Source organism: Babjeviella inositovora, assembly GCF_001661335.1.
Source record: "Babjeviella inositovora NRRL Y-12698 unplaced genomic scaffold BABINscaffold_6, whole genome shotgun sequence".
Classification (NCBI taxonomy): Eukaryota; Fungi; Ascomycota; class Pichiomycetes; order Serinales; genus Babjeviella; species Babjeviella inositovora.
The window spans coordinates 483546-506567 of NW_017566843.1; the positions used below are offsets into that span (position 1 = coordinate 483546).

The 23022-nt window shown below is 48.2% G+C and overlaps 11 protein-coding genes across 11 annotated transcripts; 6 read left to right on the forward strand and 5 right to left on the reverse strand.

Annotated features, from left to right (window-relative positions):
• Positions 1-28: 28 nt before the first annotated feature.
• On the forward strand, positions 29-1721 carry BABINDRAFT_161558 (uncharacterized protein). The gene has a single exon (XM_019128872.1). It carries the CDS (start codon positions 374-376, stop codon positions 1364-1366), a length of 993 nt encoding a protein of 330 aa, XP_018985213.1. The 5' UTR covers positions 29-373; the 3' UTR covers positions 1367-1721.
• Positions 1722-3508: 1787 nt separating this feature from the next.
• On the forward strand, positions 3509-6606 carry BABINDRAFT_161559 (uncharacterized protein). The gene has a single exon (XM_019128873.1). The coding sequence runs from the start codon at positions 3810-3812 to the stop codon at positions 6366-6368; it is 2559 nt and encodes an 852-aa protein (XP_018985214.1). The 5' UTR covers positions 3509-3809; the 3' UTR covers positions 6369-6606.
• A 60-nt stretch (positions 6607-6666) lies between these two features.
• On the reverse strand, positions 6667-7546 carry BABINDRAFT_161560 (YqaE/Pmp3 family membrane protein). The gene has a single exon (XM_019128874.1). The coding sequence runs from the start codon at positions 7475-7477 to the stop codon at positions 7058-7060; it is 420 nt and encodes a 139-aa protein (XP_018985215.1). The 5' UTR covers positions 7478-7546; the 3' UTR covers positions 6667-7057.
• A 120-nt stretch (positions 7547-7666) lies between these two features.
• Positions 7667-8379, reverse strand: BABINDRAFT_137049 (YqaE/Pmp3 family membrane protein). The gene has a single exon (XM_019127103.1). The coding sequence runs from the start codon at positions 8305-8307 to the stop codon at positions 7855-7857; it is 453 nt and encodes a 150-aa protein (XP_018985216.1). The 5' UTR covers positions 8308-8379; the 3' UTR covers positions 7667-7854.
• Positions 8380-8613: 234 nt separating this feature from the next.
• BABINDRAFT_13490 (uncharacterized protein) lies at positions 8614-11257 on the forward strand (the record flags this gene model as incomplete). Its single annotated transcript, XM_019127085.1, has 3 exons — positions 8614-9316; positions 9922-9938; positions 10393-11257. 3 exons carry the CDS (start codon positions 8614-8616, stop codon positions 11188-11190), a joined length of 1518 nt encoding a protein of 505 aa, XP_018985217.1. The 3' UTR covers positions 11191-11257.
• Positions 11258-11556: 299 nt separating this feature from the next.
• Positions 11557-14274, forward strand: BABINDRAFT_8082 (uncharacterized protein; the record flags this gene model as incomplete). Its single annotated transcript, XM_019132730.1, has 1 exon — positions 11557-14274. The coding sequence occupies one exon, from the start codon at positions 11557-11559 to the stop codon at positions 14272-14274; it is 2718 nt and encodes a 905-aa protein (XP_018985218.1).
• Positions 14275-14516: 242 nt separating this feature from the next.
• Positions 14517-17202, reverse strand: KAR3 (Kar3p; the record flags this gene model as incomplete). The annotated part of the gene is made up of 2 exons (XM_019130819.1): positions 14517-16430; positions 17200-17202. The coding sequence occupies 2 exons, from the start codon at positions 17200-17202 to the stop codon at positions 14517-14519; spliced, it is 1917 nt and encodes a 638-aa protein (XP_018985219.1).
• BABINDRAFT_161562 (uncharacterized protein) lies at positions 17025-18174 on the reverse strand. The gene has a single exon (XM_019128875.1). The coding sequence runs from the start codon at positions 18046-18048 to the stop codon at positions 17380-17382; it is 669 nt and encodes a 222-aa protein (XP_018985220.1). The 5' UTR covers positions 18049-18174; the 3' UTR covers positions 17025-17379.
• Positions 18175-18437: 263 nt separating this feature from the next.
• RPC31 (DNA-directed RNA polymerase III subunit) lies at positions 18438-19153 on the forward strand (the record flags this gene model as incomplete). The annotated part of the gene is made up of 2 exons (XM_019131792.1): positions 18438-18533; positions 18578-19153. The coding sequence occupies 2 exons, from the start codon at positions 18438-18440 to the stop codon at positions 19151-19153; spliced, it is 672 nt and encodes a 223-aa protein (XP_018985221.1).
• A 1062-nt stretch (positions 19154-20215) lies between these two features.
• BABINDRAFT_161564 (uncharacterized protein) lies at positions 20216-21401 on the forward strand. The gene has a single exon (XM_019128876.1). The coding sequence runs from the start codon at positions 20235-20237 to the stop codon at positions 20991-20993; it is 759 nt and encodes a 252-aa protein (XP_018985222.1). The 5' UTR covers positions 20216-20234; the 3' UTR covers positions 20994-21401.
• A 53-nt stretch (positions 21402-21454) lies between these two features.
• On the reverse strand, positions 21455-22486 carry RHO3 (Rho family GTPase). Its single transcript, XM_019128877.1, has one exon. The coding sequence runs from the start codon at positions 22240-22242 to the stop codon at positions 21568-21570; it is 675 nt and encodes a 224-aa protein (XP_018985223.1). The 5' UTR covers positions 22243-22486; the 3' UTR covers positions 21455-21567.
• Positions 22487-23022: the final 536 nt, after the last annotated feature.

Sequence of the window (23022 nt, forward strand, 5' to 3'; positions counted from 1 at the left end):
ACGCAGCGACCACTGTCGGCAAAAATGAAGCTTCTGGAGGTCCCTGTCTCTGTGTCACTTTCAAGTTGTCTGGCAGTCACGGCGCCAAAATTGTTGATACTTCAATCCAACCTTCATCGTTGTGTCTAGTAAACTTCCACGGGGTTCTATCCAGTGTGAGGCTCCTTTCGGTCGCCCGGAACTAATACTTTCATATGAAAACCTCACAATAAGCAATCTGACGGGCGCGCATCCGCTCACTCCTGTGCACAAAGTCCTGCTTTTTCGGAAATAATTTATTCGAGGCATTCAGATAAGACAGCTCATGATTTAGGGCTACATTGTACACAAGCCTATCCTAACCACACATCCTTTGCTTCTTATAAACATACCAATGAGTAACAATCTCAGTTCCAGCTCCAGCTCCGTGTCCCAGGAGAGGAGCCCGCGACAAACCCCAATTACCGCTAATGCCGTCCCAAGGCAGCAGAGCACGAGGGACCAGCCAGGACACGCCAACGGCCGAACTCGAGGCCGCTTTTCATGGGTCAGACGTCTTGTTATGGGCCCAACTAGACCCACAGGTAGCCAGTACACCGGTGCTGCGCGCGCGAAGGAAGGCGCTGGTCTGTCTGTACCTGTAAACAATCTGCGAGACCCAAGCGCCACGAGACAGAACCGCTTTCTGCCCACAGGAAGCGAGGGAAACGAGTCGCTTGACCTCAACTCGATCATCACGGGCGAAACGTATGGTACTCCCAACTTGAATCTCCACATGAACGACAACGTCTCCACGATGCCGTTAAAATCGCTTTCATCGTTGTCCACCACGAAATCTTCGGTCTTGGGAGGCGACTCGACAAATGTGGACTCCGCCACAATGGCGACCTCTATTACTCCATCTACTCCTATCACCATGAACCCATCGCACAGCCTTGTTTCACCAGTGTCTGACCAAACCCCCAACCATCTTACGGCGAATCCTAATAATGATGCGGCTTCAATTGTGACGTTGGCATCTAGCACGCGCGTGAGAGGGCGTGGCAGAAGTATGGAATCTACCAATGCCCTGACCGTGGGCATCCCACCAGCGTCGATTTTGGAGCGTGGAGTGCCGTCCCAGAGCCACAGCACTGGTCCAATAACCCTGACCCCAGCACACACCCAGTACGTCCCTTTGCCAGGAAATACTGGCATGAATTTCCAAGATCGGACGAGTATGGGGCGAATGAGCACGTATGCTACGTCGAGCTATTCATTCTCTCGATTTGATGACGAAGGGGAGATGGATGACGGGACATCGATGCATACCGGTGGACATGTCTTGAGAGGAGACATAGTTGCTGATGAGGATTATGATTCTGCTCCAAAGAGTATCAAGAGTTGAAGCTTAGGGGGTTGTCTAGCTTATGTTTTGGTTCACTGGGAATTATTTTTATTTATTCATTTGAGTTTAATGGAGTAGTTGAATCGCAACTTTAGATAAAGAGGGCTTTGTAAACGAGAGGTATATCGAAGCGGTTATCACTCCAAAATGCTCGGAGAAACCGCAAAGTTACATTTCCCACGAGACGAGATGCTTGATTTATCACCTAGTTAGTTAAGTATCCGGTAGAGCTTTAGCTAACTATGCGGTGAAGATTCAGTTATCCCCCCCACAGAATCGCCCTTTCTACAAAACTCAAGTTGATCGAAAAATATAATAGACATCAAATTGCATGGTCCACCGGCATGAAACTCTTCACATGGTATCCTGTCATTACTTGGCCTTGCCGAGGATTAGTAATTTTCTGGAAAAAATTCGTACAAGTTCCATATATACGGATCCAAACATGCAAGATCCGTGAAATCTGAACTAAAACCTAATCGTACCTACGTCGTCTAATACATCAATATTGGCTATAAACTGGTGTTACACAGATTCTCTCCTATAGACGCGGTCGACAACAAAATGAAAACTGAACTTCACGATAATAATGTGTATTCAATTATTCTGCCATGATCTCTGGATTAGCTGGAAGGTACATCTATATGGCTAGTCCGCCGAAATATGAATTGATATTTTACCGTTCAAGTTTTTGATTGGTCTACAGATGAGCGCCTCGTATTCAAGTTTTTACCACTAACACGCCAGCTCAACCAGGAAATCGCCCCCTAAACTCTGTCGTGGTCGGATAGTAATTCCTGCGACCCTCACCCCATTAAGTAACCCACGCCACCAGGCCCCTACCTGGAACTGTACACACTTGCGTTTCTCACAAAGACTAGTGAAAAATCGTACGATAGTTGCAGACTCTTGAAAGACGTAATCGCCATGTTGATACAGTGGGCAGAAAAGCTTCCTCCTTATAATACAGTTCTTTTAGGCTTAGGTCATGCTGAGCTTATCTGGTGTCTATAGTCCACATCTCGTTCTTTAAGGAACAGACCAGGGAAGGCACTTTTAACATGCACTACTCGTCATGTGTACCAACACCCTGATTGGGTAATATTGAGGAAGCATTTTGGAAACCACCTGCATGTCTACTATAGTTCTCCTGCACTCATTCTCACCGTCGATCCTGTATTCTTGAAGGGGGACGTTGGGACGTATATGTGATATGTAAACAATGTATGGCCTGCACCCCGACACCACTATTATTAGATCTAAAGACGTCATCTTGCTTGATGATCTGACTATGAACCGACTTTTCCTATGTACTTACAGTATGCCGCCTAGTTGGGGTAACTCATACGTTTAGGCAAGTACCTTATTTGATCTACGTTGTGACATACACAGGGCTAACCATATTGACTAACACAGATCCCCTACTTTGTATTATATACGTCGAAACAAGCCTGTAAATCTGATACACTACGATGGCCTTGGAAACTGTTTGCATGTGATCCAATTCACCAGGTGAAGGATCGTCCAGGGATTCTTTTTTAATTGGTTATGTGCGGGGAGACTGGTTGCTAGTTCGACCCGAACTTCAAAGCTAAAGTTTTATACAAGAAGCAGATTTTCAAAATGTACGGGTTAAAGTTTAGATACATATATCTACGATGAGCGTATTGCGACGGAAATTCCAGTACTCCGAAAATTGAACCGTGTTGCGACCGTTTGCTGCCGAAGGTGTCGCTGAGTCACCTATATAAATCGCGAGGGATGCCTGGGTGATCCCAGCCCTCCTATAGAAATATTAGTGCAAGGAGCGAGAGAGGCCATGATGCAACGCAGTACAGTCGTTTCGAAGATTTGGTACCACGATAAGGAAAACGTGTCGAATCATTCTGAACAGCATCACCCATGACCTCAACTCCGCTTGGTAAATGATCCCAGCGCGATCGCCCCTAAACTGTCGCATGCATTATCTGCTGTGTTTCGAATAGATGCGAGGTGCGTTTCCCCTGGTTACACATCCTAAAGGAATCGTACAGAAAAAGGAAAATACAAACACTGGTCTGTGTCATGCAGCTCTATATTTTTGGCTTTCCTACAACCAAACTGAAACAAACAAACACCCTAGCGGAGAAATTCCATCAGCCTTTAAGATTTACTTTCTTCGCTCGCTTTCTACTTGCTAGTTATATAAGATTACCTTTTGCTATAGTCGGGTGGCAGTCAGATTTGGAGAAAAAAGCTCTTCTTCAGCGTTCCCTTTGCCTCTGTCCATACTCGCAACCAGCTCTTATAGCCGCCATACCCTGGCGCCCTCAAACCGCCTGCCCTGGGATTCCTTTACTACAGTCACACATCTGTTAGATTCGTGGCCTCATTAATCCACCGAAACGAGCAGGTCCTATTAATTTGTCCAAGCAGTCAGCCATTATAACGCAATATACAGACAATGTCCCCCTTCTCCAACAACGCCAACTCTATTGAGGGCGAAATATATATGCAACGGCTTGCCGGCTACGTCCGAAGTAACGAAGCGTCTATCACAAACGGACTACAGGCCTTTGCAAAGGTCTGCGCGCTTGATCCTAGCCTCCAGCTACCTACGAAGGGCTCCGCCAGGCCGATCCGCTTGTCCTTCACCCTACACCATTTGTACTACCTCTGCGAGCGTATCCAGAACTCTGGGTTGACAGCGGACGTTGGCCCCTTGAATATGAAGCTAGAGAACCCCAACTTTGCGGTGCCCACCTTTGTGTCGTTCCTAGACACCCATAACCGAGGGTCAAACGATATCCACAGTTTCATCGATAGCAGCGACACGACATCCATCACCTCCATGTCGTCTGTGAAGTCCATTGTCACGTCAGCCTCGATGTACTGGAGGTCGTTCGGGTTCAGTAAGGACCCTAAGATTATCATGAAAGACCTTGAGTACTTGTGCTCCGTGTTCCAGGAGCTTCCGTGCCTCATTCTCTCGCCCAAGACCAAAATATACTCCATCGCCAACTACGAAGAGTATCCCTTCGACACCTCTATCCCCATGCATCTCTTCAAGAACCTACAAGTCTTGGAGATCACAAACTACGAACCCAACGAGGTGTATGGCTGGAACTTCTTGAGCGAATGCTTGCAGATCTTAGTGATCAAGAACTGCAAGATGGAAGACCTAGGCGAAGTCTTGTACAGCTTGGTGCTCGACGATGAAGATGGGCGCACCGGCTTTTTCAACCCCACTGGCACCAACGGGCCTCGGAAACACCGTTCCGCCACCCTGCCGGAACGCAAGTACAGACACAGACGACAGTACTCCGATACGGACGTTATCGGTAGCCCTCCAACAGTGTACTTCGAATCACTGCTTAACGATCCAGTAGTAATTCCGGTTTCTGGTTCACCGCGCAACTCTGCCTATTATAACGGGGCAAGATCGCCCCTCTCCAACGCCGGACTCCAGACAAGCAGCAATTACACGTATTTCAGCCTCCGCCCCGAGCCAGTGTCTTCGACGTCCTCCACCACTAAGGATCTGTCCTACGATACCAAGGGCCGCCGAAGCAGCGAAGCCAGTGCTTTGTCGCCATCCAACTCCATGTCCAGTACCAGGCGTGTCACTTCCCGCTCCACCCATTCTTCCAGGGTATCCGTCTCCACCGCTGTGGATGACTTTCCCCAATCGCGCCACGGACACCACCACTCCATGTACAACTTTACCATCCCCGGTGAGCATGCTGGAAGAAACAGAAACTCTTTCTCCCGGCCAGCCTTGGACCCTGCGAAGTGGAGCCGGTTAAAACAATTGACCATTTCCGAAACCCGTGTGTCATACATCCCCGATGACATCTTACGGCCGTTTGGAAACTTGGCCAAGCTTGACTTGTCCCACAACAATCTAAGTGAGTTGCCTATTGGGTTGAAGTACTTGACCGGGTTGAAGTTCTTGAATCTTTCGCACAATCGCATTCAGAATTTGGACAACTTGCTGGAGATTTGCTGCGTGGGCATGGAGCGCAAAGGGGTGAGTGGCATGTCCGGTTTGGTCTTTTTGGACCTTTCGTACAACAAAGTGGATAGCTTGGCCCATTTAGAGATGTTGGTCAGCTTGGAGAAATTGGATATTCGCAGGAACAGTCTTCTGTCCACCGCCATTAGCGGTCGCACCAATGCCCGGTTTTCCCGCCGTTCCTCTGCGTCCACAAACTTTGACTTGTCGGTATTCAGGCCGATTGCATTGTCCTTCAAACAAAATGCCCAAAAATTAACCAGCATTTATGTTTCCGGCAATTCTAACCTCCACAAGACCCATCGGATTGACTTGTTCAACTTGTTTAACGGATGTGGAGACGCCAAACGGACCCTGAACTTGACCATCGATAACTCTAAGCCGGGATACTTTGAGAATTCCTTGCTACTCACCCATGAATCGTGTATCGCGTTGGTCGCCCAATTGTTGGCTGTTTCAGACTCTTCTGCCGTATCATCTAGCTCGGTAGACGCAGATATGCTCACCAAGGGGTTACATCTGTTGAAGCTTTCGCTTCCGTCAAGTGCTAGTAGCTACCGAATCCTTCCTCCAAGCAGACATTCTCGCGACCGGGGCTTGCACCCTTCACCAATTATTATCAGTTCAATGAGAAAGCTGCCTTCCACGGTCGTCGCTACGCTTGCGCCTGTGCCAGCTTCGGTATTGGCGCCAAACATGAACAGCTTGAACCAGTTGAGACTGAGCCCATCATTCCTTCCCCAGTGTCTGGACCGTGCTTCTCCTGACACCCAATCGCCTCATATGTCGCCAGTCTCCAGGTTCCCGACCTCTAGCCAGAGTGAAATGTTTTTACACGAACTTTTGCGTGCTGACAGTCTTGATCCGGGTCCCCAAAAGCCGAACGTCCCGAGAAGTGAATCAAGCAGCTCTTTGATCACTGCTTTGCGCAGTGTTACCACACCTTCCCTGCCGTCTCTGGGACAGGTGACCAGCACTCCTCGCTATACAGCGTCTCCTGTTGCGTAATTCTGTTCTGTTCATTCTCCGTTATCATTTCTTATTTCGCTACGCTAAACTTTTCTTCCTTACTGCATATTTAACGATCTTTTTTTTTTCTTGTCATGACGCTTATTGATTTTTGTGTTTGGTTTAACCACCTCTGCTTTACTGCTCTATTTTGTTTTTGCATTCCAGTATCGCTGCTGTACTATGTTTTATTTCCCGTGTATAATCACCTGAATTATCTATCGACCGATTTTAATTAAACCGCATAAATGAATTTAAAATACAGTGGCCAGTTATGGGTGGCCTATCAATTCAGGTGCGGAAGGGTGGTGCAGCTCCTTGTAGCGAATACCGGATTTGCCCTGGAAACGGCAGCTGGCCCTGCCTCCCGCTCACCAGGAGGTGCGAACAATGAATAAGTGTTATTTTTAAAACTAATCACCAATTTTGTCAGTGTTGGAGTATACTTCACGATCTTGAGTCTCGGTAAATAAAAAAAAAAAGCTTTAGCCACCGTTTCAAGTGCTGATAGGAGCCTTAAACTTCTCGAGTGTCACTATATATTCATTGATTCAATAGATACTAAGATTGGGCCTAATTATCCGAGGCACCAAAAGTCTTGACAACCTTCTCATATCCTCCCCCTCATCATTTGGTATAACCGCACAGGCATTGTGTGATGTAGATCATGGATTGCTAGCTTAATACCTTCAGATGGACAAGCCAGGGTTCGCTCTTTGCTTGGCCTGCGCATTATTCGCAAACTGACCCTGTTGTTCGTTCCACTCAGCTGCGTCTGGAAGAACAGAATTCGACGGTTGGATGTGGCCCTCTTCGAGGTCCTGGTATCTCGCTCTCAACGCGTTATCGCCCGTTACCGGGGAAGTTGAATACACGATGAACATACTGTAGAACATGCCTGGTGCAACAAACAAAAACGTAAGGAGAACTGACTTAAGGAACCCTAAACTGAAGAAACCCTTACGAATAGCAACTGGAATAGGTGAGAAGAAGCCTGTCATCGCCACAATGTAAAGGATGATGTCTGAAGCAGTAAAAGCATCACCGATAGATCTGAAGTTTACTTCAGATAATATTTGTCCGAGAGATCTGAGGTTTACTTCTGGCATTGTTATGTATTGTAGTTGTTTGCGAGGTTGCTATATATTGTGGTTGTGAAGTTAAAAGATGAGTTTGTGATAAGCAGGAATTGAATACGTTCAAGCTTTAAACGCCCCTGAAATTCTGAGGTGCATGCGCTTGGAAGTTATTGATGTGCGGCATAAAGGGAAAGGGGAAACCACTCAGCCCCCAAACTACCCTGTTGCATTTATTCTCGTCTAACGAATATCGGTAGTGATTGAAATAAAATCAGAAAAGTTAATGATCGTATCACTAGTAATATTATTAATAGTATTATTGTTAATTGAGGGCGATATTTATTAATTGTAAAAAAAAAAAGGTGATTATACCGGTGAAGCGCCCCCAATTTCATCCGCACAGACACTTAACGTTGAATCTTATTATCACCCTTATGGTCGTCATGGGCCACACCATCAGAAGCGTATGCCGGCGGAATGTCACTCCTGGACGTACCTTCATCGTAGTGGTTCAAAGACGAGGCCGGGTTGGAACCCTGCTGTGGGGCTGGCGAGAAAAGTGGCGGGTTAGACACATGTGCTGGGGCGACATCGGCGTAGCCGGCACCCTGTTCAATATCGGCGTATTGGCCTCTACCGGCGTCGTCACCAGTCACTGGAGACGTGATGTACACGATGTACATACTGTAGAGTAACCCTGGAAGGTGGAAGAAGGCGGTGAGCAAGATCGACGCCCAAAACTCGCCCGATTTCCAGCCCTTGCGGATAAGCACGGAAAATGGAGGAAGGATAAAGCAAAAGACGTAAAGAATCACATCCGAGGGGTCAAAATCGTTGACGCCAATATTATTGTGGGCCATGGTAATGGAGAATGTATAGGAGTGGTATTTGGAGAGAAAAAGGGATGAAGGTTATTGATAAAAAGTAAACCTGATGTAGTTTCAACCATCCCAGGTTAATTTTAAACTTCGCCCCCTTGGATCTTCCGCTAGCGTCATACTACACGAGCTGGCATTCGCGAAAACTAGAATTTGGCGAAAGACAGTTTTCCGCGCACTGGCGGTTAGGAGCTCATCGGGGACACATATTTTTCCTCGATGTATACAGGTTAGATGAAAATTTATTTGATAGGAATCTCTGACAAAAGACTGCTAGGATTACACACAATGGGTAAAGTCGCAGCTAAGAAACAAAAGATCACCGCTGAAAAGGCCCAGTCGACCAAGAAGGTTGAGGTTGAAGAACAAAGGACCGAATCCGAGGCTGAGTTGGAAGACTTGGAAGCTTTGTCTGACGATGACCTCGCGGAAGACGATGAGTTGAACCTAGACGGTGTCAGCTCTGACGAAAGTTCTGCTGCCGAAGCCGACTCCGAAGAGGAAGAGTCTACCGACGACTTTGAAACCGAACTTCCACTGATGAAGAAGAAGAAGAACAAGGACGACGGCTCTGCTCAGTTTGCCGACGCCCTCAGCGCCATTGTGGGCTCGCGTTTGAAGGCATACGACAGAAAGGACCCGATTTTAGCGAGATCTAAACTGACTATCAAGAAGTTTGAGAACGATAAGTTGGATGCCAAGGCCAAGAGATTGATTTCTGCCGAAAAGAAGATTACCTTGGATATCGACAGAGTCAAGACTTTGTTACCAGCCGCGGATAACGAGAAAGCCGGTGAAATCCTTGCTAAGGAAAGACGATTGAAGAAGGTGGCGCAGAGAGGTGTTGTTAAGTTATTCAACGCCGTCTTGAGCACCCAGGTCAAAACCCACACGGAACTTGGTACCCAGAAGATCATCGGACAGACCAAGAAGGAGGAGATGATGACTGAAATCTCCAAGGAAAAGTTCTTGGACTTGGTTCAGGCTGCCGGTAAGTCTTAGGGATGATGAATCCCCGTGTATCATATTTAGTAATAAAACGTATTTTCAGATCGTGTAGCGCCTTAACCGAAAGCAAAAACGGCAATGAGGTGGAGTGGTATTTAGTAGCCAAGGTTGACGGTTAATATATTTATAGCTGAAGGAGTGTGTTGAAAGCTAGTTCTGCGGGCTGGGTTACGTGATTAGCTTGTATATGACAGTAAGTGGTGAATCACGGATCAGGTTCTTTTAAGGCGTACTAAAGAGAAATATTGCCGTTTAAAACTTCCTCGTGGGTATTATAATGCTGGACCAAACCAGTTATATGAATTTGCACTTTTTACGTCGGGTTATATCTATATTTCTGTGAGATTTTTGAATGGTAAGATGGAAACACCATTATCATATGTACCAGTACTCTGGATAAGCCATAAGTTGCTCATTACCGATTTTATAGAAAGATTCGAGCTCCCGTCTCGATAATTTGGCCCTTGCTTTACCATAGGCTACTTTTTTTTAACACTTCTATAGAGGCTGCCTCAGGAGTCCCAGAAAAGCTACTTGCGCTTCAGGGAATTTGAAATTGGGAGAGCTCATTGAATATATAATCCTCAGCAGACAAGACTAAGGAAGTTGATCTATAATCTCTGACTGTCTCGAAGTGATGGTTTAATATCCAACCAAATTCCACAAGAATCCTATCTCAGGTCGCAGGAGGCTTTAGAGTACGGAGTCTATAGCCACTATTATTTCCGCTATAACACGCTCTTCCTTTCCAGCCGTGCCACGTATTAAAAGTAGAGATTACACAAGCTTCAAGAGATTAAAATAAACACATATATCAGATTTAACTTCCGATTTAGTTTTTTTATGACGAAATATCCTCCCGACTTCTCCGTTTGTCCCACCCGTTTCTTATCTCACGTGTTTACGCTCCTACGCATATCCTTAGTAGTGCGCGCACTCATCGCTCGTCTTAAAACATGTGCACTGCCAGATAACACCAACTCCTCCCCCACCAACAACTACCTATACTATGGTATGCTCCACCCAATTCTATACAATGATCTACTACTAACCACCCAGTCCGAAGAAGCTTTTGACGCGTCGCTCGACCTTCTCAGAAGGCTCGACCCGCAAAACATCCAGAGCAATCTCAACAACATCTGCCGCGTGGCGCCCGGCTTGGCGGAAGACTTGTTGTCGTCCATTGACACACCGCTTTCTGCCCTGCGCGACCCGACTAACGGGAAGGCCTACTTATGCTGCGACTACAACCGCGACGGTGACTCGTACAGATCGCCGTGGTCCAACGAATACCACCCCGCGGCCGACGCAGATGCGCCTGCGCCTTCGCGCGAATTGCGCGAGCTTGAGGTGTTTGCGAACGCATCGTTCGACGTCTACCGTGACTTGTACTACGAAGGTGGGGTCTCAAGTGTCTATTTGTGGGACCAAGGAGACGGCTTGGAGAGCGATGGCTTTGCTGGCGTCGTGTTGTTGAAGAAGGACAGTGACGACAGTTCCAGTTCCTGGAACAGCATACATGTTGTGGAAGTTACCCCAGAGGGTGCCAGCGCTACCTACGCCATCACATCGACTATTATCTTGGACTTGCATTCCGCCAAGACCATTGATCTCTCTGGGAACTTGGTCAGACAGACGGAAAAGACGCTCGCGACCGGCGACTTGTCCTCCCACATCTCCAACATTGGTACCCTTATCGAAGAGATTGAGACCAAGCTCAGAAACATGTTACAGGAGGTGTACTTTGGTAAGACCAGGGATATCTTGGGCGACTTGAGAACGACAACACAAGCGTCGGCGCTTGCATCCGAGAAGCAGCGCGTGTCCGAGATGGTCAAGGGGCTCTCAGAGTTGTAGTAGCTCTGAAATTATTTGTTAAAGGACATGCGTGTTTTATAAACCAATATATGAATTAAAGAATTAGATAGAGGGGCAAAGTAGGAGACTTTTTTCTGGGTGATGGCTCTAGTAAATCACTGAGTAACTGAATACCACCGATTAACTCTTAGATGGGAATAAGCAGGACAATATAAATCCATCTTGATCTCCTGTTACCCCCCGATTATTCTACCAATTTGATATACCATTAATTCCGGCCTGTAAACCATTCCTCCTGTATCAACCCCACGGTTACCCGCCCTTGACATTTTTACATGCAGCATACTAAAGCATAGCTGAAAAATGCTTACATCCAAACGGCTAGCGATCTATACCAACCGCACTATGTCATCTCGACGGATATTGACGCAGCTCCCGCGACAGAGCCTTCGTGTGTGGACAGTTCCGTGCCCCGCATCGTTTTGTGGAACGCGTGCTGTGGTGTTTACAGGGTCGCGCTACCGCGCCGCGGCGCCGAACCACGCGCGTATGGAAGTGCGCGGCTACTCCATCCTCTCGAACACGATCGCCAAGTTGCGCAAGAAAAAGGCCGTGGTGGAAGACAAACATGTGAATAATGAACACAACGTGGTGGTGCAGAATACTGGCGATGAGCCGTTGCCCGCAGCGGTCACCGATGAGATCATCGTGCTCTTGTCTGAGATGCGCAAGTTGGTGCGCGCGCGCGTGGACCGCAACGCGCGCAACGCGCAGTTGTTAGAGAAGTTGATGCGACTCTCGGAGCTTCACGCTGCGCACCTGTGCGGGATCAACCCCAAGAACTTTCCCCTTATTAACGACGTTGTCGTGATGATCGATCACACGCGTTTCAGCGTGGAGGAGCACAAAAAGTTGTTTGCGGTGTGTATGAACGGGATGCACGACGTGGAAGACAATGCCGAGTTTCTAAAGACTATTTTCTTGAAGTTCCACAAATCCAAGCTCATTCTCACGCTAGACTTTGACGAATTCAAGTACTTTGCGCGCTACGTCTCCTTTTTGGGTGACAAGGAGGTCTTGCAGAGCATGTTCGGCGCGTACATCGCGCGCCAGCTGCAGACCCCGGGCTTTGATCCCGCGCAGACAATTGAGTACGGCATCTACCTCGAACAGGAAACGGGGTTGTTGGACGTTTGGGAGGCTAAGAAGTTTACCGAGATGCGGTTGAAGTACGATGTCTCAGACGCAATTCAACCGCTTGTGGACTTCTACGCCTTCACGCTCAACCGTAACGCGACCAAGACAGAGCCTGTGCGCGCAATGTTGGACGATATCCTCGCGACGTTGTTAAAGGACTACCCTGGCCGCTGGGGGTACTATTTGCAGTTGGCTGCGTTTTCTAGTCATTATAACTACTGGGCGTTGTACAACCAGGTAACCGCGCACTTGCTCGCGGCGTTCAGTCGTGAGCCACGCGTCCTAGAGGAGCTCACTATTCAAGAGCTTCGTGCGCTCTCGGCAATCGCGATGAAGCAGCGCGCGCGCGCGTTCGGAGACCTCCTCGTCGCACACATTGAGGGCGCGCGCGACACGGACCTCACGATCCAGATAGCCTACGTCGAGCTCTTGTTGCAGTGGAAGTTCTACCGTATGGAGGGAGAGGATTTTACCGAAATCTACGCCGCGATCGAGGATCTTTGTGCCTCGCGCCCGCAGCCCCGCGCGCGGTTCAAGACGCTCGACACGCACTTGTACAACACACTTGTCCAGACCGCGTTCTACGCATGCAAGCCTCTCGCAACGGTTGAGGCGTTCAGCGTGCACCTCCAGCTGGAGTACACATTGCAGCGTGACGAGGAGACCTTCTGGTTGTTGATCAACCACGCTTTAGACACAAAGAACACCACGAAGGCGCTTGAATACTTCGAGAACTCCTTCACTGAGGGTGTGTTGTGGATGGAACTTGAGGGCAAATACACGACGGTAGTGAACCGTTTGATGAGACAACTTGGGGAAGACCTCCTTGCGAAAGGCAACTTTGCGGCCAAAGACGATTGCAACACCATCTGGCGGTGGTTCACGCGCTTAGACCAGATTAAACATAAGTTGGACGTGTACACGGCCGCGATGTGGATGCAACTCTTTCTTAAGAATGAAAAGGAGTACGTGGGTAACGCTGTGACCATTGCTGAGCACGTTTTGCCGCCGCTTCCGGAGAAGGGCGAGTTGAATGAGATCCTCCCGAAGGAAAAGGCGGACTTTGAAACGTACAAGCCGCTCTACGATGTGTTATATGATTATACGCTCTCTTCCACGTTGGATGCCAACAGGAACTGGTCTATTTTGGGGTTCATCGATACCTTTTTCGTGATTCCAGCAGAGAATTACCTTCCGCTCATGCGCAAGTTCTGCGAAATGGACCGCCCCAACGCGGGGTTGATTTTGTTCAAAAACATGAAGCGTTACCATCGGTTCTACGGTTTACCGCCGCCGAGCGAAGAGGTCTATATCTTTTTGTTTAACAAGTTTGGGGAGATGTACTACGAAGAGGGCGTGGCACAGATGCACAAGATGATGAACATGGAAGTGGCGGTGCACATCGACGCGCGCGTCATGAACGCGGCACTCGCGGCACACGTCAACTTGCAGGACACGCTCGCCGCGCGTACGTTGTTCCACTCGATGTTGGCCATCCCCAAGGAAGTAGGTATCAACGAGGAGACGGTGTCGATCATGATGAAGAACTACGCGCTCTTGAGCATCGGCTCAGCCAGACGCTTCTGGTCCAGTTTGTCTGACTTTGACATCTTGCCGACCGCGGATAACTACAAGTGGTTTATTATCGCGCACTGCCACGCGGGCTTGCCCGACGAGGCCTTGTTGATCGCGCAATCCATGGAGGAGAACTACGTGGAGGTGACCGGGGACGTGTTGGCCACGTTGCACAACTGGACAAGCGACGCGGCCGCGCGCGCGGAGGTGGTGGCGTGGGCCTCTGCGCTGCATCCGCAGTTGTGGGCACGTATCGCGCACGACGGTTTGTTGACCAGCGGTGAAGAGAGCTTTGACCGAGACGACCCGAAGCGGAACGTCAAGTTGCTCGCCACTAGGGCGATAGAGTAGGTAGCATTGTATATAGGACCATTGCATGTATATTATGAAGAGACGCACATAACGGACTAGCGAATAGCTAGTTATTGCTTAATAGAGATGGGTGGATTGCGGGCTCGAGTAGTATCGTTAACTATATAGGTGGACCCAGGCTAAATTTATACACGGACATGAATGCCACTCCCCCGGCCCTGGGAGATAAAGCTAACAATCTGCAATGGGCATTAATTAGATGCCGACTCCTAGGCCTTGCATCATCCCTTTTTCCTCGCCAAACGGGTACTGTTCACCTTGGTGGCAAACCTGAGCGAGTTGATCGTCTCGTTGAAGTGCGCCTTGGCAGGCGAGATGTTCACAAACATAAGTGTCTTGCTTTCACCACCAAGCGAGTTCTGTAACAAGTACGTTAGCTTGGAGTTACGGTACGGAATATGCCTGTTCGGGTTTTCCGCTCTAGAGCCCAAGGCTGCGATGACATCGCCCAAGCAGCTCAATGACTTGTTGATCGCCTGGGTCTCTTTCAAACGGTCGCCGGTGGCTTGCGACTGGTTCAAGCGCTCGGACCCCGCCAAATCAATGAGGTTGAGCGTGCCCTCGCACCGCTCGCCAGTCTTGCTATTGGACCCATGAATGGTTATGACAAACACACTGTGGGATCTGGAGGACCGTTCGTTAGCCTTTGTCGCGGCAACAGAGCGGTTCTTATTCGCTCGTTCAAAGATCTCGTTCACCATAGTGGCGCTGGTCAACGCCACGGACGAGAGCCCTGTCACCTCCGTCTTGCCCTGATCGTGGCGGATTTCATACTTCGCTTTGTCTGTCTGGATAAGCAAATCATGAATAGCCTCGTTGTAGATTTCCAAGAACAGGCCACGAAAAGCGTACTCCCAGCCCTTTGCGCGGAGCACGTCACTGCTGGCGAAGAGCTGTTGTGTCGCGCGCGGAATCATCCCGTCGCCGCGTGCGGACATTGTATACGTCTTTCCGGAGCCGGTCTGGCCGTATGCAAACACGCACACATTGTAGCCGTCTAACGCGCTCTGAACCAACTGCGAGATCTCTTCAAAAATCTCCGCGTTCGTCGTAAGTGGGTCAAACACCTGGTCAAATCGGAAGCTGAGCTCGCGCGCAGCAGCTGTGGCGCCGAGCACACTCTGTGGCGCATCGCGCAAAATAATTTCCTGGTTGCAATCATCGAAATCGTCGGGGAACGCCATGTCGGACACCTCCGACGTGTCTTGGGAGAGCAACGGTCGCGCGCGGCAGAACACGCGGATATTGCCTTTGAGCTCCTGTAAGCGGTTGTGGAGGCGTCTGCGGTTGGTTTCCTCCGCGGTGAGCCGCTCATGGATGCGCGCAGTATCCATCTGTGTGTGTGCAACGTACTCGAGCATCGTCTCAATCTTCTGGCGCTTCTCTGATAGGGCCAGCTCCTGGAGCCTGAGCTCTTCTGCGAGGGCTTGCGTCTCCTGAGACTGCTCCCTGTCTTTCTGGATCGCTTCCATCAAGCTGACGCCCACAGACCGGTTCACCTGCTGCTGCTCTTCCAACATTTTCTCCTCAGCCGCTATTTCAGCCCGGATTTTCTCCATCTCGGCTCCAACCTCGCGAATTTCCGTCTCTATGAGCGCCCGCTTAGCCCCCACATGCTGCTTTGTCCCTTCCAATCGTTCCCCTTGTTCCTCATTTAGCTTCAAAACTTCGCTCCTGTACTTTGTATCCAATTCACGAAGCTCAGTTTCGACTTCCAGCAACGCTTCCTGCGCCTGAGTCCGCTCCTGCTGGAATCGCCCCACCTTTTCCTGGAGAATGTGCTCGATTTGGGTCTGAATATCGTGCTGCATTTGATGCTGATGGTTGTCTCCGTTGATCTTCATTTGTTTCACCTGAAAATCGTACTCTAAAACGAGCTCGCGTATGGCGTCCTCGCCGCCTGTCTGGAGCTCGTCCACCTCGCGCTGCTTCTCGCAGAGCGACCGCTGTAGTTTGTGGTACTTGTCTTCTAGAACGACCCGCTGGAACTCCAAATCGGCGATATATGTCTTCATGTCCATGTCTCGCTGACGCAACGCGTTGAGCTCCGCTCGCCGCACCGCTGTCTCACTGATGACGTTCCGGAGGCGGCTCTCTTGCTCGTGTTCAATCTGCGTGAGCCGCCGTGTTACTGACTCAGATACCGGCGACACGGGTCTCGTGTCCTCGTCCCAAGAACGCAACGTGCGCGCGGGAATGCGGGCGCTAAGGTCTCCGACGGGGGTAGGGATCAACGACGTCCGTCTGCCTGTTTTTGCGGGAGGCACCATCTCTGTGTCGGACGTTGCTATGGCCTGTCTCTTGAATCCAACGTTTCTGGGTTCAGGTCCCATTTTACGAGAAGAAGTTGTGCTGGAAGAGATAGCCGTGTGTTGTGTTTGTTTTGTATTTACGTCCTGTATATAACTGTAACAAACTGTAGACACTTTAACCACGTGCAGGACTTTGCCAATACACGAAAAGAAAAGGATCAAAAAGGGGAGTCTTCTCCGATGAATAAACCAAAGTTTGTTCGAGGTTAAAAAAAAATGGGTATAGGTACTTATGGTTAATAACCTGTGAAAGGATACATTAGTATTGCCCTGACGATGACACGCATCTAGTATTAGTTCATTCGGTCATTCTAGTCGGATGCGCTGAAATATGACGTAGATTCGAGCATTAGATAAGAATACGGTTTTATGTAACACATATCGTTGATCTACTAGTCACTGGCAATAACCTCTAACCTGAATCCAATTATTTTTCGGATTTTTTTAATGCTATTTAATTTAAGTCCAAAAATGACAAGAATTATATAATTCGAAGCAAGATCCTGGGAATGCTACACCGAAACTTGCATAAATACCCCAGTTTAAAACTCATCAAACCCTCTTATTGGCATTCATCTCCCAGTTTGTTTGCCATGGAAAGAACCAACCACCCGGTTAGTGCCCAAACAGCATTTTAACCTAGCGTCAAGGACACTACTCGCACTAACCGAACAGCTTGGTGGTGGTCAAGCCCGATTCTAACACAAAGCACATTGTAATAACCGTGATAAATAGATAGACATTCTTGATACTCTAAGAAAATGATAATATCTCAGTATGTTCGCAAGAACCCGGGCTTGCACCGCTCTTCGTATTCCAACACCGGCTGGAAGATCTCAATAAACTCCAAGTCACCCTCACCCTTCCCCGCAGCGTACCTATCGTACTCGTCAAAGATTCCGCTGAGGGCCCAGCCTTGGAGCAACTTGCGCATGAGGCCCACAAGCACTCCGATGCGGTGCTTCCCCTTGTTAGAATGGATGAGAATCGGATAGTTCGTGGAGTCCAAGATCAAGTGCAAGGCATTGGTCAATGCCTCGGGGTTATTGGCCTTGAACGGCTCGGAAACCGATTCCATGCGGAAATATTTGAAATTGATGCCTTGGGACTCAATCCACTCGTAGTACGCGGTGTTGTCTTCCTTGTCGCCCAAGTAGATGATCGTTTTCAACCGCAACGACGCGAGAAAGTCAAAATTTATCGGCATCGGGTGCCCCGAGCGGAAGATTCCATTCTCCACAAGCGCAAAGTTCAACGGTGGCACTGCCTTTTTCTTCTTGTCGTCAAAAATTTCAACCTCCTCTTCCGGCTCCTCTTCGCTGGGGTCTGTGTCTATTGTGCGTGACCCTACGGAATGGCTGTGGTTGGTGGTGTTGCCTGGTATGAACGGCAAAGCAGCTTGTAGGTCGGAGGTTCCAAAACTGAGGACCTGTGAATTCATAATGGAAGGGGGTATGTGGGATCAAAGGTATAATAACTGGATGTCAGAGGTTTCAATTTAATATAAATACAGACAACTGAGTCTGGAAACAACAGCAGAGGTGACTTAGCGGGATATAACGTGGTTACGGGCACGGAAGAGCTAATTATGATGCTTCTATCTATTGGCAGTGATAAGTGTTGACTTTCCTCCATCAGCGTTGCCGTACCAATTAACACGTGATCTGTAAATATGCCGGACATCTCTAACCACTTTTTTCAGGGCATCAAAAAGTTTTCAGGTGGGATCAGCTATCAGCTGATTGATAAGCACTTTCCACCGATTTTCAAAAGAAATACTCTGTTGTAACCATCAGTTGTGGTAAAAAAGGAACACATCCATTGCATTCCATGAGTTTCAGAGGTGGTGCCAAGGGTGGTAACACTCGCGCCTTGCCGTTCGGTTTGGATTTCCAAGACGTCAAGGAAAATGCCAGCGACAAGTCAGTATGTGCACTAGTATTTTCGCCCCGCTCATTACTAACATTTAGTGTTTACAACTTCCTATCAACGGTCCGTTGAACAAGCTAGAAACAAACTCCGCGAGACAGTACATCTCACTCCAGAAAGCGGTCCAGGAGGGCCCGTTCTATACAGGCTCGCTTGCGATTGCAAGCGGCGACCAGACGCTCGTGGACACATCTGGGTTCCACAAAGACGACGGGATCAAGAGATACTCGGACAAGTACCGAACCAAGCGCAAGCTTGGGCGCTCCATCGACGAGCACCCCTACGTGGTGGAGTTCTTCCCCGAAGAGTTGTACCAGGCCATGGGGATCAACAACAAGAAAAAGAAGAAGCTATTGGCCAAGAGCAGCTATAAAATTGATGGTGGCTTGAAGCTGTACACTGTCGAGGGTGACGTCAACAGCTTGGACAAGTTGAAGCAGATGGGCGACAACTTGGTAGACGACGAGAACGACAAGGAAGAGGATGAAGCCGAGGTCGAAGAAGACATCGACGATGAGTTCGAAGAGGATGATGATGATGATTACAATGCTGAGAGATACTTTGACGATGACAACGAGGTGGATGACGATGACGGTGGAGATGAAGCCGCTTTCTAAGTGTACTGTCTTATGGCTGGGATGTATACTAGGAAATATATTTGTACAATAAGCGCATAGAGTAACGTGAAAAGACGATGTCTAAGATTGAATGGATGTTAGAAACAGTTATTGAGCTTACTTGATTTAAAGGTGTCTCGAATTTCTAAGGACTAGCCTCCAACAACACTATATCGGTTGTTATATGTATACACAAATAGCGTTTTAAACCGTTTATAACTAAGTCATAAGGATATCGGTACTTATTTCTGTGACTGTGAATGGAGAGCCCGAGGTAAGTTTCTGTAACGATGGTTGAGTCAAATGGCGAGTGTAAATCCCTCAGACCATAAAGTGGTCCTAGTAATGTCACTATGGGTATTCAAAGCGTCAGCTCTGAAATAGAGACACCCAAAAGCTGGTAGTGGAATAATACTTACCGAGGAAACGGAACAGCTAATGAGGGTTAAATTATAAACTATGGTTATGAAACACACGTAGCTTTCAACGAATACAGGTTATAATTGGGCTGCAGTATTCAACTGCTCTGCTTTTAATTAATTCCAGGCTATTTTTTTTTTAACTCTATCCAGGTTTCTAGCTCATTAAGACACTTATTAGCGATTAATCACCTGCCACATTCAAATATTCCACTACAGAGATCCCTTTATAACGTTCCAATCTATCAATCCTAGGTTATACGTACTTTTCATGTTGCTTGATGAATGCTTTGCAGGTGTAAATGGTCCTGGTTATAAAAATGCAAGTCTGATCAAGCCCGCGAAGTCCACCCTCTTAACGGCCAGATCTACTACGTTGTCCAAGCCCCTAAAAGCGTCATTCCTTGGCATTATTGTACCATAAATATCAACGTAATAGTAATATACTGTCTAGTCAACGCAATTGTGAATATAACTTTCGCATTAGCTACCTCCCCATCCCACAAAGCCATGCTCTTTACGTCTCACCGTGGTAAAAATAGACGCTCGTTTCTTTTTCCTGAAAATTACGCTGCCGGATTAAGAAATTCAGATAGATTCGATCTATTTGTGCACCGCCTCATAGTCACAACATAGCACATATCTAACCCACGCTATTAGTAATGACTACCGGCCTTCCTGCAATTACAACCACCACGGGTGGCTTGCCCAAGTTGGTTACCACGGGTGCGTGGACGACGCCGCTGGTGTCTGTGCCGCCTTCGCAGAACAACCCGTATATCTACCACACTAACCGAGTCAACGGAACCGTGTTTATTGCGTTTGGCTCCATTGTGGGGGTCATCATTTTGGCTTTTATTGGCTTTCACGTGGTCAGGAGCTTGTTGGCGTCCAGCACGGCCAAGAAAAACAAGGTCAAGGAGAAGGCGTTCTACGACTCCTACAACGCGAATACCAAGGGCCGCAGCGGCACCGAGTACCAACCGTTGGGCGGCAGTATCAGTCCGATGGGCGGAAAGTATGGTAATACCTACGTTGACGCGTCGGTCGGTGACTACTCGTCGCTCTACAACGGCTCCCAGGTGGACAACAGATCGTTCAGCGTGAACTCCCCAGCCATGAAGGCGGACGTCACCAAGATGTTTGTGTCCCCGACTGCAGACATCATGAACCACAAGCGCGGTTTGAGACCAAACCCGCTCGGCTCTAACGTTTCACTCACGGGTGGCTATCCCGGTCAGAGATCCTCCTACATCCCGAGCATCTACATGAACGAGGAATTGTCCGAGTCGCAACCTAGCATTGCACCAATGTCGTCCGTCTCGCAAAACATCAACAACACCTTCGGCACTGGCAGAACACCGACTACCCCGAGAAAGGCCGTCCCATCGATGTACTTGGATGACCTTTTGGAGAAATAAACAGGTCTGTTGGTAAAAATAGAGCTAAGAATGAAGAAAGATCTATTGGAAAATACTCGGGGTAATGTAAAAACTGAATACGTATAAAGGCCATTTGAGAGCCAAAAATAGTGGAGGGGCGTTTTGACTTATAGCCATCTTAGACAACAAAAATATTTGATATACTGAAAGGGATATGAGGTTGTACAAGCCGGATGGGAGGCTCACAGTGAACTTCTCTATAACCATCCGAATCAGTTTGGGTGTGTGATGGGCGATCCAAAACACTAACGGCCAACACATCGGTTAAACATAAAGTTGTGACCTTAATACCCAGGAACTGGTTGGGTAGTAAACGAGGTACCTCGGGGTTTCAACCCTCCCGTAAACCTGTTCACGGACATGAATACACGATGGAATAATGTGCAATTCCCTAGTTGAATTACCTCATGTTACATTATGCATACTTTTAAGAGAAGCTTTTCCATGGTTAATATTATTATTAGTTTCCCACATCAGTACGACATCGTTGCCTATAAGTCTTTGCACATAAAATGACGAGATAAATTAGAGTAACGAAAGGAAAACATGAGGGTTACATAACGACACAGGAACCGCTGCTAGTATCTTCGGCGCTGGTATCGCCGTTGGCGCCCTTAGGAGTGGCACCCAAGGCGCATCTGGCGGCCTCGCTGAAGGCCTCATTGACGCCTCTGTTCTTTTTAGCACTGCATTCCAAGTATTTCATGGCACCAATCTTCTTGGCCACGGCTAAGCCCTCTTCGTACGGAATGAATCTCTTGTTCTTGCTCTTCTTGGCATACGGATTGGCATCCGTCGGTGTTTCCTCTTCAGCCTCGTCTTCGGAGTCGCCCTCGATGTTTCTCAAATCGCACTTCAAGGCCACGAGCACCACCTTGACGCCTACACAGTGGTCTACGATCTCAGACACCCATTTGGTCTGGACGTTTTCCAAGGAGTCCGGCGAGTCGATAGAGAAACATAACATGATAGTGTGTGTATCGGAGTATGATAAGGATCTCAAGCGATCAAACTCCTCCTGGCCAGCGGTGTCCCACAAGGACAACTGAATCTGTTTGTTGTCCAAGAAAATGTCGTGGACGTAGTTTTCAAACACCGTAGGCTCGTACACCTGGGGGAAGTAACCTCTGGTAAAGACATTCAAAAGCGACGTTTTACCGCAGGCACCATCGCCGAGGATGACGATCTTGCGCTGGATAGGCTTAGGGGCGGAACCGCAGAGAGGCATGTCTGGATCAGATCAACAAAAGGTAAACAGGAATGGTGGGCTTCACGGCGTCGTATAGGTGTGCCTGGGGACGTTATGGAGCTAGAGACGTTTAAGACGAACAACGAGCTAACTTGGCGGATGGTTGATTGTGTTTGTTATCGTGACCGCAGTAAACGTGTACGTTTTTTCTCAAGCGAGACAGACTGAAGTGCAGCGAAAAATACAGGAGAATATGTGGGTTCCTGAAAGGTCAATAGGTGTGAAAGTATACCAGCGCCGTTATAACATGGGGTTTGTCACCAAAAATAACTAATAGTGCCTTTATGTTTATTATCATTTTTTTAAACTTTACAAACAGCTTTCAGCGATACCGCGAGAATGTGGATACAAACTGCTCCGTGGTACTAAATGGAAACAAAACATGAACAGAATCTTGAGCCAGGGGGCCAAACGTGAAACAACTCCAACTATTCCCGTCTGATTCGTAGATAAACTAAACCCCGTGCTAATTTTTTTTTTTTAGGTGCCAAAAGGGTAATCACTAACTCACATTGGCTCTGCAACTGTGATATGGGACACCAAGGAAGCTACTGTTTATTCCTGGTGCACGTATAAACAACCCTCATTATGTAACGAGCTTGCACTCTCAGCCGAACCTAAACTGGACGCGACAAGCTGGCAAATCGTGACCCAAAACCTGTCACAAAAAAGATTTTCGGTCTTGGTACTTTACCAGTTGTGGCACCGTTTCCTCAACCTAATTGCCGCCCATAATCTAAAAGAAACAGCTAAAATGGC

What these genes read in the sequence shown, in the direction of transcription:
- BABINDRAFT_161558 (XM_019128872.1), top strand. Translation starts at nt 374, where the DNA reads ATGAGTAACAATCTCAGTTCCAGCTCCAGCTCCGTGTCCCAGGAGAGG.
- BABINDRAFT_161559 (XM_019128873.1), top strand. Translation starts at nt 3,810, where the DNA reads ATGTCCCCCTTCTCCAACAACGCCAACTCTATTGAGGGCGAAATATAT.
- BABINDRAFT_161560 (XM_019128874.1), bottom strand. Translation starts at nt 7,477, where the DNA reads ATGCCAGAAGTAAACCTCAGATCTCTCGGACAAATATTATCTGAAGTA.
- BABINDRAFT_137049 (XM_019127103.1), bottom strand. Translation starts at nt 8,307, where the DNA reads ATGGCCCACAATAATATTGGCGTCAACGATTTTGACCCCTCGGATGTG.
- BABINDRAFT_161562 (XM_019128875.1), bottom strand. Translation starts at nt 18,048, where the DNA reads ATGAATTCACAGGTCCTCAGTTTTGGAACCTCCGACCTACAAGCTGCT.
- BABINDRAFT_161564 (XM_019128876.1), top strand. Translation starts at nt 20,235, where the DNA reads ATGACTACCGGCCTTCCTGCAATTACAACCACCACGGGTGGCTTGCCC.
- RHO3 (XM_019128877.1), bottom strand. Translation starts at nt 22,242, where the DNA reads ATGCCTCTCTGCGGTTCCGCCCCTAAGCCTATCCAGCGCAAGATCGTC.